The sequence below is a fragment of the Lethenteron reissneri genome, chromosome 56 (assembly GCF_015708825.2).
Source record: "Lethenteron reissneri isolate LAM-NWPU_2019-01 chromosome 56, ASM1570882v1, whole genome shotgun sequence".
In the NCBI taxonomy this organism is placed as follows: domain Eukaryota; kingdom Metazoa; phylum Chordata; class Hyperoartia; order Petromyzontiformes; family Petromyzontidae; genus Lethenteron; species Lethenteron reissneri.
In genome coordinates this window covers 1156705-1171670 of record NC_083834.1, presented here as the reverse complement: position 1 = coordinate 1171670, position 14966 = coordinate 1156705, and the positions used below count along the sequence as shown (strand labels likewise).

The 14966-nt window shown below is 53.6% G+C and overlaps 2 protein-coding genes across 2 annotated transcripts in view; one reads left to right on the top strand and one right to left on the bottom strand.

Annotated features, from left to right (window-relative positions):
- LOC133357009 (inositol polyphosphate 5-phosphatase OCRL-like) overlaps positions 1 to 23 on the bottom strand; it is a 5584-nt gene extending 5561 nt beyond the window's left edge. Inside the window, exon 1 of the mRNA XM_061574751.1 lies at positions 13 to 23. Within this exon, the coding sequence (XP_061430735.1) occupies positions 13 to 23 (11 nt within the window). The remainder of the gene's footprint in view (positions 1 to 12) is intronic.
- Positions 24 to 177: 154 nt separating this feature from the next.
- On the top strand, positions 178 to 11105 carry LOC133357008 (parkin coregulated gene protein-like). The gene is given in 6 exon segments (XM_061574750.1): positions 178 to 219; positions 2183 to 2329; positions 3061 to 3151; positions 3154 to 3231; positions 8691 to 8840; positions 9637 to 11105. Coding segments are annotated over 6 exon segments (669 nt in total). The 3' UTR covers positions 9798 to 11105.
- The last annotated feature ends 3861 nt before the right edge of the window (positions 11106 to 14966 follow it).

Here is a 14966-nt window from a genome sequence, read left to right as displayed (position 1 = left end):
CTCCCCCCTCACGTCTCCCCCATCCCCCCTCACGTCTCCCCATCATCTCCCCCCTCACGTCTCCCTCACCCCCCAGCATCTCCCCCCCCCCCCCCCCCCCCGGTGTGCAGTGGCGATGCCCCTGGCCATGGAGGTGATAGAGGCAGCAGCAGCAGCGGCAGGAGTGGAGATGGCGCTATGACCCAGGGCTTCACCGTGAAGGCGAGAGAAAACGCCGTGGTGAGATCCGCGTGGTGGCTGCTGCTGCTGGTGATGGTGGTGGTGATGATGGTGGTTGGGGTTGTTGTGGTGTGTGTGTAGTGGTCAGCGCGCTGCGCTACGAACCTGGCGCCCGATGCGATTCCCGCTCACGGCCAACACCGGTGACGATTATCTGACCGCTCTGGGCCTCCCCTAGGTCGACTCAGCCTCAAATTGAGTACCTGGTGCGGTATGTAAACATCGCCACTGGGAGACAAAGTGGCCGAGCTGGTTGCTGGTTACCCACCCAATCGCAAGCCGTGCCGACCTTCACTCGCTAACAGCACTTGCCCCTACAGTCTAAGGCGATACGGGGATCTTTGTCTTTGGTGGTGATGGTGGTGTGGTTATTATGTTGTTTTGGTGCTGGTATCGTGTGATTTGTCTGGTATGGGGAATGTTTTTTGTTGTTGTTGTGATGGGTGTGGGGGTAGCGGTAGTGTAGCGGTCAGCGCGCTGCGCTACGAATCCGAGCCGGGATCAGAATATGTATTTACACTGCAGGAGGACTCCGATGACCTATAAAGATTTTCTTCACAGATGCCCAGTAGGGGCGGTAAGAACGTTCCAACAACAATACAACACACAAACATGATAGTAGTACAAAACCAATACCAGTGACGATTATCTGAACCGGTCCTGGGCCTCCCCTATGTCGATTCAGCCTCAAATGAGTACCTGATGAAGGTGTGTAACATCACCACTGGGGAGACAAAGGCGGTCGGGCGTGGTCTTGGCCACCCATCCCTTTATGTTCCGTGTCGGCCCTTATAGGTGCTCGCTAACGATGTTGGTGATGTGTGTGTGGGGGTAATGTTGTTGGTAGTGATGGTCGCGGCGGTGACATCCGCTTGATGGTGGTTTCGGCGATGGTAGTGGTGATTTTGGCAGAGGGGTGGTGGTGTTGGAATGAGATAATGTTGATAGGGTGGTGATGTTAGTGATGGGGTTGTGGTGGTAATATTGGTGAGGGTGGTGGTAGCGGTGATGTTGATGGTAAAGTGTGATGGTGGCTATGATGCTAGCAGTATTGATGTTTGTGTGAATAACGTTGGTGGTGCTGTGGTGGTGGTGGCGGTGATGGTAGTGTGGGTAATCTTGGTTGTGGTGATGGTGCTGGTGATGTTGGTGATGGTAGTGTAGGTAATCTTGGTTGTGGTGATGGTGGTGATGGGGAAGTGTGGGTAATGGTGTTGATGGTAGCAGTGATGTTAGCTATGATAATGGGGGATAATGGTGATGTTGGTGATGGTAGTAATGCTGCTGGTGGTGTAGTGGTGGTGATGATTTAATGCCACTGATGTGTACGATTTTGAGTTGACAATCTTACAATTGCGACGATGATGGTTGTGGGAGATGTATGGATCGTGGTCCTAGTTGGTGGAAGCTGGCCATGCACAATATTACATGGACACACCATTAAGCCACCCCTCCCACTATCGATTAAAAACACACAAATAAACACCCCCCCCCCCGGTTTAGCCTCGTATGTGCGCTGAACTTCATTAGCATTGTACGTAGCCAACCGTGCTAATCGGAGGTGCGGGGGAAGGACAGGGAACTAGTAGGAAGGCGGTCTCTGTGGACCACGACTTTTGGGGCAAGTGCTGTTCGGGAGCTCCTACGAAGGCTCGCACGGCACACGAGGGCGTGGGTAGCCAGCACCACACACACACCACGTATCTGTTTGAGGCTGAGTCAACCTCGGAGAGGCCCATGACCGGTTCAGATAATGGTCACCGGTGTTGGCCATCGAACTCGGGTCGCCGTGTCCATAGCGCAGCGCGCCAACCACTGCACTGTTCGAGCGCGCACACGCACACACAATGTGCCCCCCCTCGTGTCCCCTACTCGCACCCATGCCCCCCCCCCCCGTACCGTTCATCTGTAACCACATTCTCCACGTGCCTCCCCCCCCCCCCCCGCCCCTGCGTGTCCCCCCTCCTCGTCCCAGGTGTTGGGCCCCCCGTCGGCGGGCGCGTTCCGCGAGCGCCCCTCCAAGCCGACGGCGTTTCGCAAGTTTTACGAGCGGGGAGACTTCCCCATCGCCCTGGAGCACGACACCAAGGGCAACCGCATCGCGTGGAAGGTGACCGGCAGGGTGGATGGGGGGCATGCAGATCCCCCGTGAACGTGCAGAGTTAGGGGTATGCACAGCGGTGGGCGGTGAAGGGGAGGAGGACTTGAGGTTCGTGTCGTCGTTGAGCTGCGGGTGCCGGCCGAGGCCGCGTCGTGCGCGCGGGACACGTGGGGATCGGGGCCCAGTGAGGCGGCGGTGGCCACGCCGCTAGCCACGCGCTGGCCTCGTTGGTGGTGGGCGGTCGGAGGAGGTGGACTCGGTCGGAGATGGGGAGGAGGCACAGCTTGAGAAGTGCAAGGGGGGAGGGTGCCGAGGAGGGGTCCTCGTGGCACTGCTGGGCACGCGGTGCTTCATAGTCGACAGACACGGTGGGGGTGGGGAGGGGGGTGCGAGAGGTGAGAGGGGGACCGGAGAGCGCCGTTTGCCGGAGATGCCGGGACGGTAAACCGGTGGAGCACGATCACAGACCGCCACGCGGCGTCTGCTCGCTCCTCCAGAGATATAGAGAGAGTTGCGGGGGGGGGGCGACTCAGAGGCGCCAAGAGGACAGGAACCAAACAGCACAACCCTTGCGTGGTCCACCAACCCTTGCCTCACCCGGGTCAACTGTGGGTGAGTAGGCAGACCTGGAGGAGTAGGCAGACTGTGGGGAGTAGACCGACGGTGGAAGAGTAGGCAGACTGTGGAGAAGTGGCAGACGACTGTGAGCCGACGAGGTTAGCGAGCGCCTCTCTCCCCAGGTGGAGATTGAGAAGTGGACTACCACCACTACCCTGCCGCTCTTCTTCGAGCGCCTCTGCGAGACGGCGCACCCCTACGATTTCTTTGCGCGCCAGGTGTGCACGACCTCCTGGAGCACGGCGCCGCCAAGGTCCTCCCCGTCATCCCGCAACTCATCATCCCCGTCAAGAGTGAGCCGCGCCTCCATCACCATCATCATCGTCTTCACCATCATCATCATCACGATCATTACCATCATCATCGTCACTATCATCGTCACCATCATCATCTCTTTTAAGAGTCAGCGGCACCTCCGTCGCCATCATCATCGTAGTCACCATCACAAACATCATCACCATTGTCACTATCGTCACCATCATCGTTGTTGTGTGTTTCCTCGCACTTTCCGTTTATAGGTGGTGTTGCGTCGCCACTTTGGAAGGGTTTAGCCAGAGAACAATAGATTTAATTTTTGGTCCGCGTTGTGGGCCACTGAGAAAATGGGAGACGTCTTTTGGCGTTGCTTGGCACAAAGGGCAGCAGTTTTGGGGTGTTTGGGTTGTATCGATTTTGGTAATCGGCTAGCATGGAGCAGTAACCTGAATGGAGTTTAGCCAGTTTGTGCGAGTTGCCCGGGTCAGGGATTTTTGCTATGGGTGGGGGCCAACCCCCAAGCGCAACATTGGGGGCTTGTGTAGGCGTTCAGGCAGTGCATGGTGCCAGCGGTGTGCAAGTGGTTAAAAATTGATTTGGTGGTGCTATTTGGTGGAAGAGCATTTAAAGTAGATTGCACGTTGGCAGAGCTGAAGGAAAGCAAGGTGGATTTACTTTTCCTAGCAGGTGCAGGGGCTTTGAGTAGCTTTGTGCAAGGATGCATTGTCAAATGGCATGAAGCCAGATATTGATCAGTGAGAAGCTTGCAGTGTTCTTTAATCGTAAGAACTTTGGTTTTTTGGTGGAGATGGTCAATGGGCGCCATGAGGTGGCATCATGTGGCTAGTATAAGTGCTTGGTTTTGGGCGGTTTTGGAGTTTTTGGTAACCTGTAGAGTAGAGGTTTGGGCACCAAATGGGACTGGCATAATTGAGGGTCAACACAATGGGTAGGTGTCGGATCCAAGGATCGTAAAGACTTGCCAGTCGATTGATGAAAGGAGGTTTCCTGACGATATTGAGATATCTGGTGAGGATGAAGGGCCAGATGATGGAACTCTGGTTTGAATATTTTCATTAAGTACCCCATAGGGGGAGCCGTTGAAGATATTGGCAATGAGGTCGCCACGTGCGTCTGAAAGGGAAGAGTGCCAAAGTTTGTTGTGGGCGTTGAAATCTCCAATAACAATTGAGTCGTTGTTTGGTAAAAGTCGATTTATATTGAACTGATAGTTGGGAGGGCAAGAACTGGTTGGTTGGATGTAGACATTGATTATAGTGAGTGGGCCTAGATGGGATTTGATACGGACGCTTAAGACTTCTGTGGTGATATCAGAAGGAGGCATTGGGATCTAAATTTCTTCAAATTGAATGCTGTTATGGATGAGGAAAGCTAGACCGCCACCAGCTGTTGGTAGGTCTCGACGGAGGAAGTGAAATTTTGTAAGTTGGGCGGACGAGAAGTGGATTTAAATTTTGTTTCTTGGATGGCGGCTATATTAATGGAGTTTTGTTGTAGGAAGGTGTTGAGTTCAAGAGATTTCTTGTTGATGCCGTTGATGTTTAGTTGAAGGATTTTAGGTTGTTTTTGTTGTGGACGTTTTGTTGTGGTTGAAACGGTGGTTGCAATGGATGAGGTGGTGGTGCTAGTGTGATTTTACAAGGTGGAGTTGTGGAGTAGATAATGTACAATATTTGCAGAACCAGCCGGAATTTGAACTTGGGATGTAGGCTAAAGTAGTGCAGCATTTATGGTACCAAGCTTGACAACCGTTGCGTTGGATAGAATTTGCATTGACGTTCTTGCCGCAGCCGCCACAAGGGAAAAACGGGCCTGGATTCAATTCGACGTCCCCATCAATAATGAGAAGCCAGCTCCAGTATGCCGGCAGGCCTGGGCTGGCTGGTGAAAAAACAGGAAAGTGCGAGAGGTGATGATGTTGCCATTTGCAAGTGCTTTCGTAGTACTTGGTCTCTCCACTTCGAACAAGCGGCAACACTGGAGAGACCATCATCGTTGTCACCCTCGTCGTCACCATCATCATTTCCGTAAAGAGTAAGCGGCGCCTCCATCACTATAATCGTCATCACCATCATTATCATCCCTACCATGTGACGATTATCTGAACCAGTCTACTAGGAAGATAAAGGCGGTGGGGCACAGTGTTGGCCACCCATGCCCTCGAGCACCGTGGCAGATAATGAAGGCCGGCCTTGCCCCAACAGTCTTCTCAGACTATACAGGGCATCTTTGTCTTTGTATGTACAGTCTGTATGGCTACACGGGAGACTGTGTGTGTTGTACTATGGCTACACGGGAGTCTGTGTGTGTGTGTGTGTACTATGTGTGTACTATATAATATGGCTGGTGGGTTGGTGGTTGCCTAAATCACAAGGTGATGTGATGCACATAGTGCAGTAATCACGATTAGCTGAGGTGCATGCCCGCTTGCTTGCTTGCCTGCTGCTCTGCTTGCTATGTTTTGCTACCCTTGCTTTCAAACGCTGCCGCTGGCTAGCCATCATGGTGAAACAGGAAGCCGAGTGCGTAAGTATTCCTTGCCAGTACAGAGCCTCTCCATCACCAAGACTCCGAATGTGCCTCCCCGTTGGCAGCCCATAGTAATGGGTGTCCCGCGACACCAGGTCAAACCAGTAGGGGATCTCGGAGCTGCAGTGGTCCCCAGAGGCATCTACAACTTGCCAACCACTGCCCCACTACCTTGTGGGTAAACTTTGGCTAGAGGAGAAACCCTGACTCCAAATATGTGGTGGGTACCTGCAATGGTGGTATTCAACAATCGGATCTCCGGTAGTCCTCTGCAGCTCTTGTCAGACGAAGGTTGCAGTGAGTTCCTCATGCCACCTGAGTCTGTTTGGCTTGAGTGAAGATGGTTGGCGTAGGGACTATCGCACCCCGACTCTCACCTTTTTCCACTCCCAGCGCAGGCTTCTTGCTCCAACCCCTCCCCCCCCCTTATTATTAAGCCCTACGGCGACAGCGAATGGCAGAACATGCAGGTCAAGGATGTGACTGGGAGCATCTAGCCAAACTCTGCACGTAGGCAGCGATGGCGTGTAGGTCGCCAAGACAAGTGATGGGACAGCGTATCTCCTCGGCAGCTTCCATCATGTCTGAGCAACCCCGCACTGCTCATCCCTGATGGGAAAGGACCTATAAAAGGTGGTCTAAAAACTGTCTGTTCCACTCACGCCGAGTGGTTACCCGCTACCACCGGAACATCCCATTCAGCGGCCAAAACTCAAGGAAATCCAAGACTGGGTTACTCCTTCAAGTTGCTTCATGGAACGTCCACACCCTCCTGGACTCCAACGAAAAAACCGACAGACCGTACAGAAGGACAGCCCTCGTGGCCCATGAACTCAGGAAATACAACATCGACATTGCAGCGCTCAGTGAAAGCCACTTACATGGAGAAGACTCTCTCACAAAGGTTGGTGCTACACCTGGAAGGGTGTTCCAGAAGATTAACGCTCCCAACATGCTGTGAAAACCTCAATCGTTCAACGCGTCACTGAATCCCCTGTTGGCATTATTGAGCGGCTGATGACGTGGCGCATTCCCTTGGATGGGGGGCGCTTTGCCACGCTCATCAGTGGCTATGCGCCTACACTAGAAGCAGACAATGACACCAAGGAGGCCTTCTATAAAGTTCTCGACACTGCCATTAACAACACACCACATACCGACAAGCTACTCCTCATGGGAGACTTCAATGCCTGGGTACTAGGCCGGCATGTGGAAAAGCAACTGTAGGAAAAATTCCAGGAGCAAAACAAAGACCTCTTCATAGCTTGTATCGACCTCACCAAAGCATTCGACACCATCAACCAGCGAGATACTCTGGCAGCAGCCCGTTAAACTTGAGGTGCCTCCCAAGTTTCTAAGCATTCTAAACAGTTCCATGAAGGAATGCATGCCAGAGTGGTGCTTGGTGGGCTTCAATCAGGGCCCTTCAACGTGGAGGTCGGGGTCAAGCAATGCCGTGTTCTGGCTCCAGTCATTTTCAACATGGCTCCTTGCTGCCATCACAAGCCTGGCACACAACTCCCTCAACTCAATCGACTGAATCCAGCGACAGTACCGTCTGGATGGAAATCTCCTCAACCTAAGACGCCTCCAAGCCCACCCAAAGCCCAGAACCCAACAGATCTTTGAACTGCAATATGCAGACGACCGTGACTCCTGACCCCATATAGGCAGCACATTAACATCCTGGAGGCCTTCCAAATCAGATGCCTCCAGCGCATCCTCGGGCTAACCTGGAAGGACAAAGTTCGACATACTGAGATCCTCACCAACACCAAGTCGTCCTGCATTGAGGCAAGCATGGCCATATGACACCTCCACTGGCTTGGCCACGTGATCCACATGTCTGACCACCGCCTCCTCCGTCGAGTTCTCTATTGCCAACTCAGCGCAGCCAAACGCTGGAGGACAGAAAAAGCGCTTCAACGACCACAGCAAGGACCTGCTGAAGCACTGTAACATGAATCCCTCCAGCATGGAACCACTGGCGCTGGACAGGTCCTCCTGTGCCAGAGGGGTTCAGCACCTGGAAGACACCATCTCAGACGAGATGCCAGAGACGCACCCAGAGACACCTATGGCTACACGTCAGTGTGTGTGTGTACTATGGCTACACGTGAGTGTGTGTGTGTACTATGGCTACACGTCAGTGTGTGTGTGTGTGTACTATGGCTACACGTCAGTGTGTGTGTGTACTATGGCTACACGGGAGTGTGTGTGTGTACTATGGCTACACGGGAGTGTGTGTGTGATATGGCTACACAGGAGTATGTGTGTGTGCGCTATGGCTACACGGCAGTGTGTGTGCGTACTATGGCTACAGGTGAGTGTGTGTGTACTATAGCTACACGTCAGTGTGTGTGTGCGCTATGGCTACACGTCAGTGTGTGTGTGTACTATGGCTACACGTGAGTGTGTACTATGGCTACACGGGAGTGTGTGTGTGCTATGGCTACACAGGAGTATGTGTGTGTGCGCTATGGCTACACGGCAGTGTGTGTGTGTGTACTATGGCTACACGTCAGTGTGTGTGTGCGCTATGGCTATACGTGTGTGTGTGTGTACTATGGCTACACGTCAGTGTGTGTGTGCGCTATGGCTACACGTCAGTGTGTATGTGTACTATGGCTACACGTCAGTGTGTGTGTGCGCTATGGCTATACGTGTGTGTGTGTGTACTATGGCTACACGTCAGTGTGTGTGTGTACTATGGCTACACGTCAGTGTGTGTGTGCTATGGCTACACGTCAGTGTGTGTGTGCGCTATGGCTACACGTCAGTGTGTGTGTGTACTATCGCTACACGTGAGTCTGTGTGTGTGCACTATGGCTACACGGGAGTGTGTGTGTGTGTACTATGGCTACACGGGAGTGTGTGTGTGTGTGCTATGGCTACACGGGAGTGTTGGTGTGTGTGTGTCTGTGTGTGTGTTCGTGCGTGTGTCCAGATGCGCTGAACACGCGCAACACGCAGGTGATGTGCACGTCGCTCAAGGTGCTGCAGCACCTGGTGCTGTCGGCCGACATGGTGGGTGAGGCGCTGGTGCCCTACTACCGCCAGATTTTGCCCATCCTCAACATCTTCAAGAACAAGAACCGTGAGCGGAGACTCGAACCCTACGACCCCCCCCCATCACCCAGCCGGACTCCTCGCCAACACACGAGCGAGCAGCCCCGTGCTGCAACTCAGTCACGTGCAACTCAGCCCCGTGCAACTCGGTCACGTGCAACGCCCCAGTACACACATTTTTTCTCACCGCTAAAAAACGTTAGAACCCTGCAAAATTGTTTTAGATAGTAATCAGGTTGAATCTACTGCATCGCGTGTAGCAACCGCCGAGTTGCTCCGGTGCAGCGCGGATATGAAACTCCCAACCGTGACCCTGACCCTGCTCCTGTCTCTAACCCTGACGACTCTAACCCTGACCCTGATCGACCTTATCCCTGGCTACAACCATGACTCCGACTGTGACTGTGACCCTCTCTCCAGCCCTGACCCCGTTTCAGCGCCTGTCCCCGACGAGTCCAAGTGAAGTGAACACCGTGAGACAATCAGCCAAGATAAACCCACCACCGCCACCACCATGGCCATCACCACTTCCACCACCGCCACGGCGACCTCCACTTCTGCCATCTCCACCACCTCCACCACCACGACCACTAACTACCACCACCTCCACCACCATGACCACTAACTACCACCACCTCCACCACCATGACCACTAACTACCACCACCTCCACCACTACTACCACCACCTCCACTACCACCACCTCTACCACTACTACCACCACCACCACTACCATTACCAGCTCTGCCTGCCCCCAGGTGCCACTCCGGTAACGCTCTCCCCGGTTCCCCTCCCCCACACCCCACCCCCCACCACTCCCCGTAGGGAACTCTGGCGACGAGATCGACTACAGCCAGCAGAAGCGCGAGAACGTGGGCGAGCTGATCGAGGAGACGCTGGAGACGCTGGAGCGCCACGGCGGCGAGGATGCCTTCATCAACATCAAGTACATGGTGCCCACCTACGAGTCCTGCCTGCTCAACTAGCCGGGACCCCAACCCAACCAGCCGGGCCTCTCCCCCCCCCCCCCTCAACCAGTCGCCCCCCCCACCCCCCCCTCAACCAGTCGCCCCCCCCCCCCACCCCCCCCTCAACGAGCCCGGCCCCCCACTCAACTACCCGGGCCCCCCACTCAGCTTGCCCAGCCTCCCGCGACTGGCCCAACCCCCTCTCCCGCCGCTCTACTGAGATGGTTTAAATAAAGTTTTTCAATCAGTGTGAGTCATGTCCACCGACGTGTGCGAGCGTGAGGAGCAGTGGCGCTATGGTTAGCACTGCATTGCGCCACGAACCCGGCCACCCGAGTTCGATTCCCGTTCACGGCCACCAACACCAGTGACGAATATCTGAACCGGTGCAGGGCATCCCCTGGGTTGACTCAGCCTTAAACTTTGGGTAGGCAAAGGCGGCCGGGCGCGGTGCTTTCCACCCACCCCCTCGTGTGGCGTGCCGGCCTTCATAGGTGTTACTGACTCACAGCACTTGCCCCTACGGTCTGTTGAAGGCTATACGGGGGATCTTTGTCATATTCGCACACACTCTTCCCCCCCACCTCCAGCAGAGAGACAATGCACGCAGCTTTAACTCTCCAGCTGTAGCGAGTGCTGCTGCCCTCGGGCCGTTCCACCGGGGGTCGGAATAGAACGCGCCCGCCAGAGGACGTCCACTGGGGAGATGGAGCGGTCCATGAGATTGGCTCCTAGACGGATCGTTCCACGGCGTGGCCTTACGGAGATGATACAGGCGGCTTAGGAGGGGGGGTGGGAGTCCTTTATCGGGCAGTGGATAGTTCATGGCTGGTGATGATGAACCTGGTTTGAACTTAAATGTTCTCGGCTTGTGACTCAGCACTGTGGACCAGGCGGCGAGGGTTGGTGGATCACACGCAGATGCCGTGAAACTTCCTTCCATGGGTGTCGAGGAGGAGCCTCACCCTCCTGGCTCGCCAGGAGAAGGTGGTAATAGCAAAACATGTTGACTCCATCTGTTCCATCTGTACGGGATGGAGCCAACGTAGCCAACCGATTAACAGGGTCGGGTGTGTACGGTGAGAAAGAAGTTGGAAGTTCAAGGGGTAAAGTGCTTAGCCAATCTTCTTGGTTCTTTCGGTAAAGTCACGTAGAAGGGAAGTAATAAAATAATAAAAATAAAACATAATAAAACAATTCTCACGACGTTTCGGCCACAACGCAAGCAGCCGTCCTCAGGTGAAAACCAGGTCCGTCGAGGCGACAGAGTCTGAATGAAACAGCACACGGGCTTGGAGCATATATATAAGCTGGGCGCATTGACAAAGGAATTTGCATATCAACAGGAATTTAGCATATTTATGGGAAATGCAGGAATGTGATTAGTACTGCATATGCATGTGCATTATGCAGGATTAACAGCATCAAAGGGAGCTGCAGTTACTGCTGCTGCAGTAGTTGCTGCTGCTGCTGCAGTTTCTGCTGCTGCTGTACTTGCTGCTGCTGCTGCACTTGCTGCTGCTGCTGCACTTGCTGCTGCTGCTGCACTTGCTGCTGCTGCTGCAGTTGCTGCCTTATCCATTTTAATATAACACTGTGTATTATTCTACCCACCCTAATGTGTATCATACTGCTATATGTTTACTGTACAATTACGACACCATACATTACTCTGCACACTGCACCATGCCAGTGAGTGGAACGCGGTCTGAAAGTCACCGTTAACGTGAACACAATCAGTTAAGATCCGAAATGGTTTATTACGTCCTTCCAATGATTGCTAAGCCAGAATCCATCTTCTCGGTTGAAATTGTCTCTGTGTTTGTATATGTGGATCGCCTCATGAACGAATCTCTCATGATAGCTTAGCCAATCACACGCGCGGATTTTCCTCACACACACACACGCAATAATCACCCATTAGTGGGCTCAAAACACCTGGATATATAGAGGACCGCAGAGCTTGGCAATTGTTGGTAGCGCTGGCTTATCACCACGTGGCTGCTGCTGCTGCCTCCCTGCTCGTCTGTGGTTCCTCCTGGCACCGCTGAGTCGTTCTCTCTCTCTCTCTCTGTGAGAGCGAGGGGACACCGTTAAGCGGCTGGGCAGCGTTACGAGTCGGCGTTGAATATAAATGTAAAACGATACGCAATCAAATGAAATGCACCATGGGGAACTCAAGAGGTTGAATTTCGGTGATCTCATTCGCTGGGTGTCTCGCCAAGGCTCGTCACGCACGCCCCGCGATTGCCCTGCAATCAACCACTCCACGTATTCGACTGGTGTTGCAGCGAGCCTGCGGAATTCATTCTGCTGTAACCTCTCGCATCGGCCGCCACCACCTGTTCCACTCGAGACCCACACGCACGCGGACACCGTTTCTCGTTCTGCTGCAGGTTCTCAAGCGACACGCTGGCACACACAACACAAAACGTGCGTTTGGCTGCGCACAAACCATCACCGGTTCCTCTGAAGAGGGTCCGTGCATTGTGGTCGCTTTGTCGTCGTCTATCCAGCCCGCACTGCTATTGTTCTCGCACGATGCGGACGTCTCGTCGTTGCTATGTACGCCAAACCCTTGCCCCATCGCGGATTTGTCGATTGCGGGGATATTTTTCAAGAAACCTGACCCCCCCCCCCCCCGCGATGGTCAAGGTTTTGGTGTACTTTGAGCAGCCCCAGTGTCGATGATCGTCAAACCTGGTGGTCTATCCTGCCGTGAGGTGCCGTGCAGAGACACCGGCACAAACCAATTCCTGCTGCTGCCACCCGGAACGCAGATGACGCCAATTCCCGGACCGAAACCGGGTCAAACCCGGAACAGGTGGCAACCCGAAGTGAATCGCTTCCCAGGCATGGGGGGCTGGGGTGTTAAGCGGGGGGGGGGGGGCATACACCTATCCTCGTATCCGTACATTCTACCCCTGTTATCCAGACGAACGTAAACGACAGCGAGAAAAATTTACCGCCGCTCCAGAGTAACTATCATGCACTCCCCGGGCAGCTTGCACCCCACAGCCCCACACTTCCTCCCCCCGTCTAAACCACCTGGATTAACCAAGGCAGCCGATGAGTTCAAACCGCGAACATCTACAACAAGTGGCGAATGCGCCGCATCCTGGAAAGTTGCCCGAGGCAGTTCGCATCCAACGTCGAGGTCTCCAATCGCTGCGGAATCTCGCTGTGAGAATCGCTCTCTGGCTCACCGGGTGAGTGTGGGTGTGAGTGGGTGAGCGAGTGTGAGAATCGCTCTCTCACTCACCGGGTTAGCGTGGGTGTGAGTGGGTGAGCGGGTGTGATAATTGCTCTCTGGCTCACCGGGTGAGTGGGTGTGAGTGGGTGAGCGAGTATGACAATCGCTCTCTGGCTCACCAGGTGAGCGTGGGTGTGAGTGGGTGAGCGAGTGTGACAATCGCTCTCTGGCTCACCGGGTGAGTGTGGGTGTGAGTGGGTGAGGGAGTGTGACAATCGCTCTCTGGCTCACCGGGTGAGTGTGGGTGTGAGTGGGTGAGCGGGTGTGAGAATCGCTCTCTCGCTCACCGGGTGAGTGTGGGTGTGAGTGGGTGAGCGGGTGTGAGAATCGCTCTCTCGCTCACCGGGTGAGCGTGGGTGTGAGTGGGTGAGCGAGTGTGACAATCGCTCTCTGGCTCACCGGGTGAGTGTGGGTGCGAGTGGGTGAGCAAGTGTGACAATCACTCTCTCGCTCACCGGCTGAGTATTCGCCGCAACGTGTTAAGACGCTCGCACGCCACGCGACTTTAATTCGATCCGCTGAATCGGGTGGGGTGGTGGAGGGGACTCACAACACAAACTCCCCCAGGTCATTAACCCCGTCGTGGCCTGACCCACAAAACCATAGACTCCGGGCAGCCTTCATCTAACAACACAAACACACGACACGTTCTATACAGCCCCCCCCCCCAGCCCCCAGTATCCGTAGCTAAACGATAAACACCGGTAGGCCTCGGCAAGGTAAGGTAATTTACCCTTTTTACCGGGTAAAAGGGTAAAGGTGTTGACATGCCAAGGGGTAAGGTGAAGGGTACAGGGTAAAGGTAGCTCGGAAGAAACGGTGCCTTAGCGCGGCGAGAGAGTTTGTGTACGTCTGAGAAGCTGATCGCTATACCGTCGAGAGCCTAGTGCTCTCAGAAGGGTCACCCAAGGCGGGAAGACTTCAGTGGAGACGTCAGACAAAACCCGTTTCGAAAGGTCCCCACATGACCTTTTCAAATAAATGGTGATCCAAGAAAGCAACGGGAAACTACTTGGATTATTTCTCCCTTGAAAACTTCAATGATGACAAGCAAAATCAACAAAGGCCCTGAGTATCGGCGTCCTTTAAATAGGACAGGGGTGCTAAGAATCTCCGAGCTTGTGTCAAAGAACCCTTTCAAAGTAGCAACTTGGAACGTTAGAAGTTTACTTCAAGCAGGAAAACTAGCCAATGTCATACAAGAAATGGATCGACTTAAAATCAACATAATCGGTCTAAGCGAAACTAAATGGCCTGGAACAAAATAGTTTATATCGAGCGAACACCACATCTTCTGCTCCGGAGGAGAAGAAAACACCAAACAAACATACGGTGTCGCCTTTATAGTACACAAGAAATTAGCGAATAAAGTCAACAACTTGACCCCAGTATCAGAACGAATAGCACTCCTACAATTAGCAGGCAACAAAGTCAACGTGAACATTCTACAGGTTTATGCCCCAACAGCAGATAAACAAGATCATGAAATCGAATCGTTCTATGAGCAACTAACCAACACGCTGAAGCCGCTGAAGAAGCAAGACATCACTATAATCCTCGGCGATTTCAATGCCAAGGTTGGTCACGGTCGAATGCAGAACATTGTCGGAGAACACGGACTAGGAACAAGGAATGAACGAGGCGACAGACTGGTTCAATTCTGCCAAGAAGAACGTTTCAGTATTGCTAACACGTGGTTCCAATTACCACCTCGACGACTGTACACGTGGACCTCGCCGCAAGACTCCGACAACAACATCGTCAGGAACCAAATCGATTATATCCTAATTAACATCAGGTTTAAGTCCAGTGTGATTACAGCAAAAACCTACCCTGGAGCCGATATATCGTCAGATCATAACCCAGTAACAGCTACAATAAGACTCAAATTGCGATCAATACAATGTACAAAGACGAGACGAGCAGACCTGGAG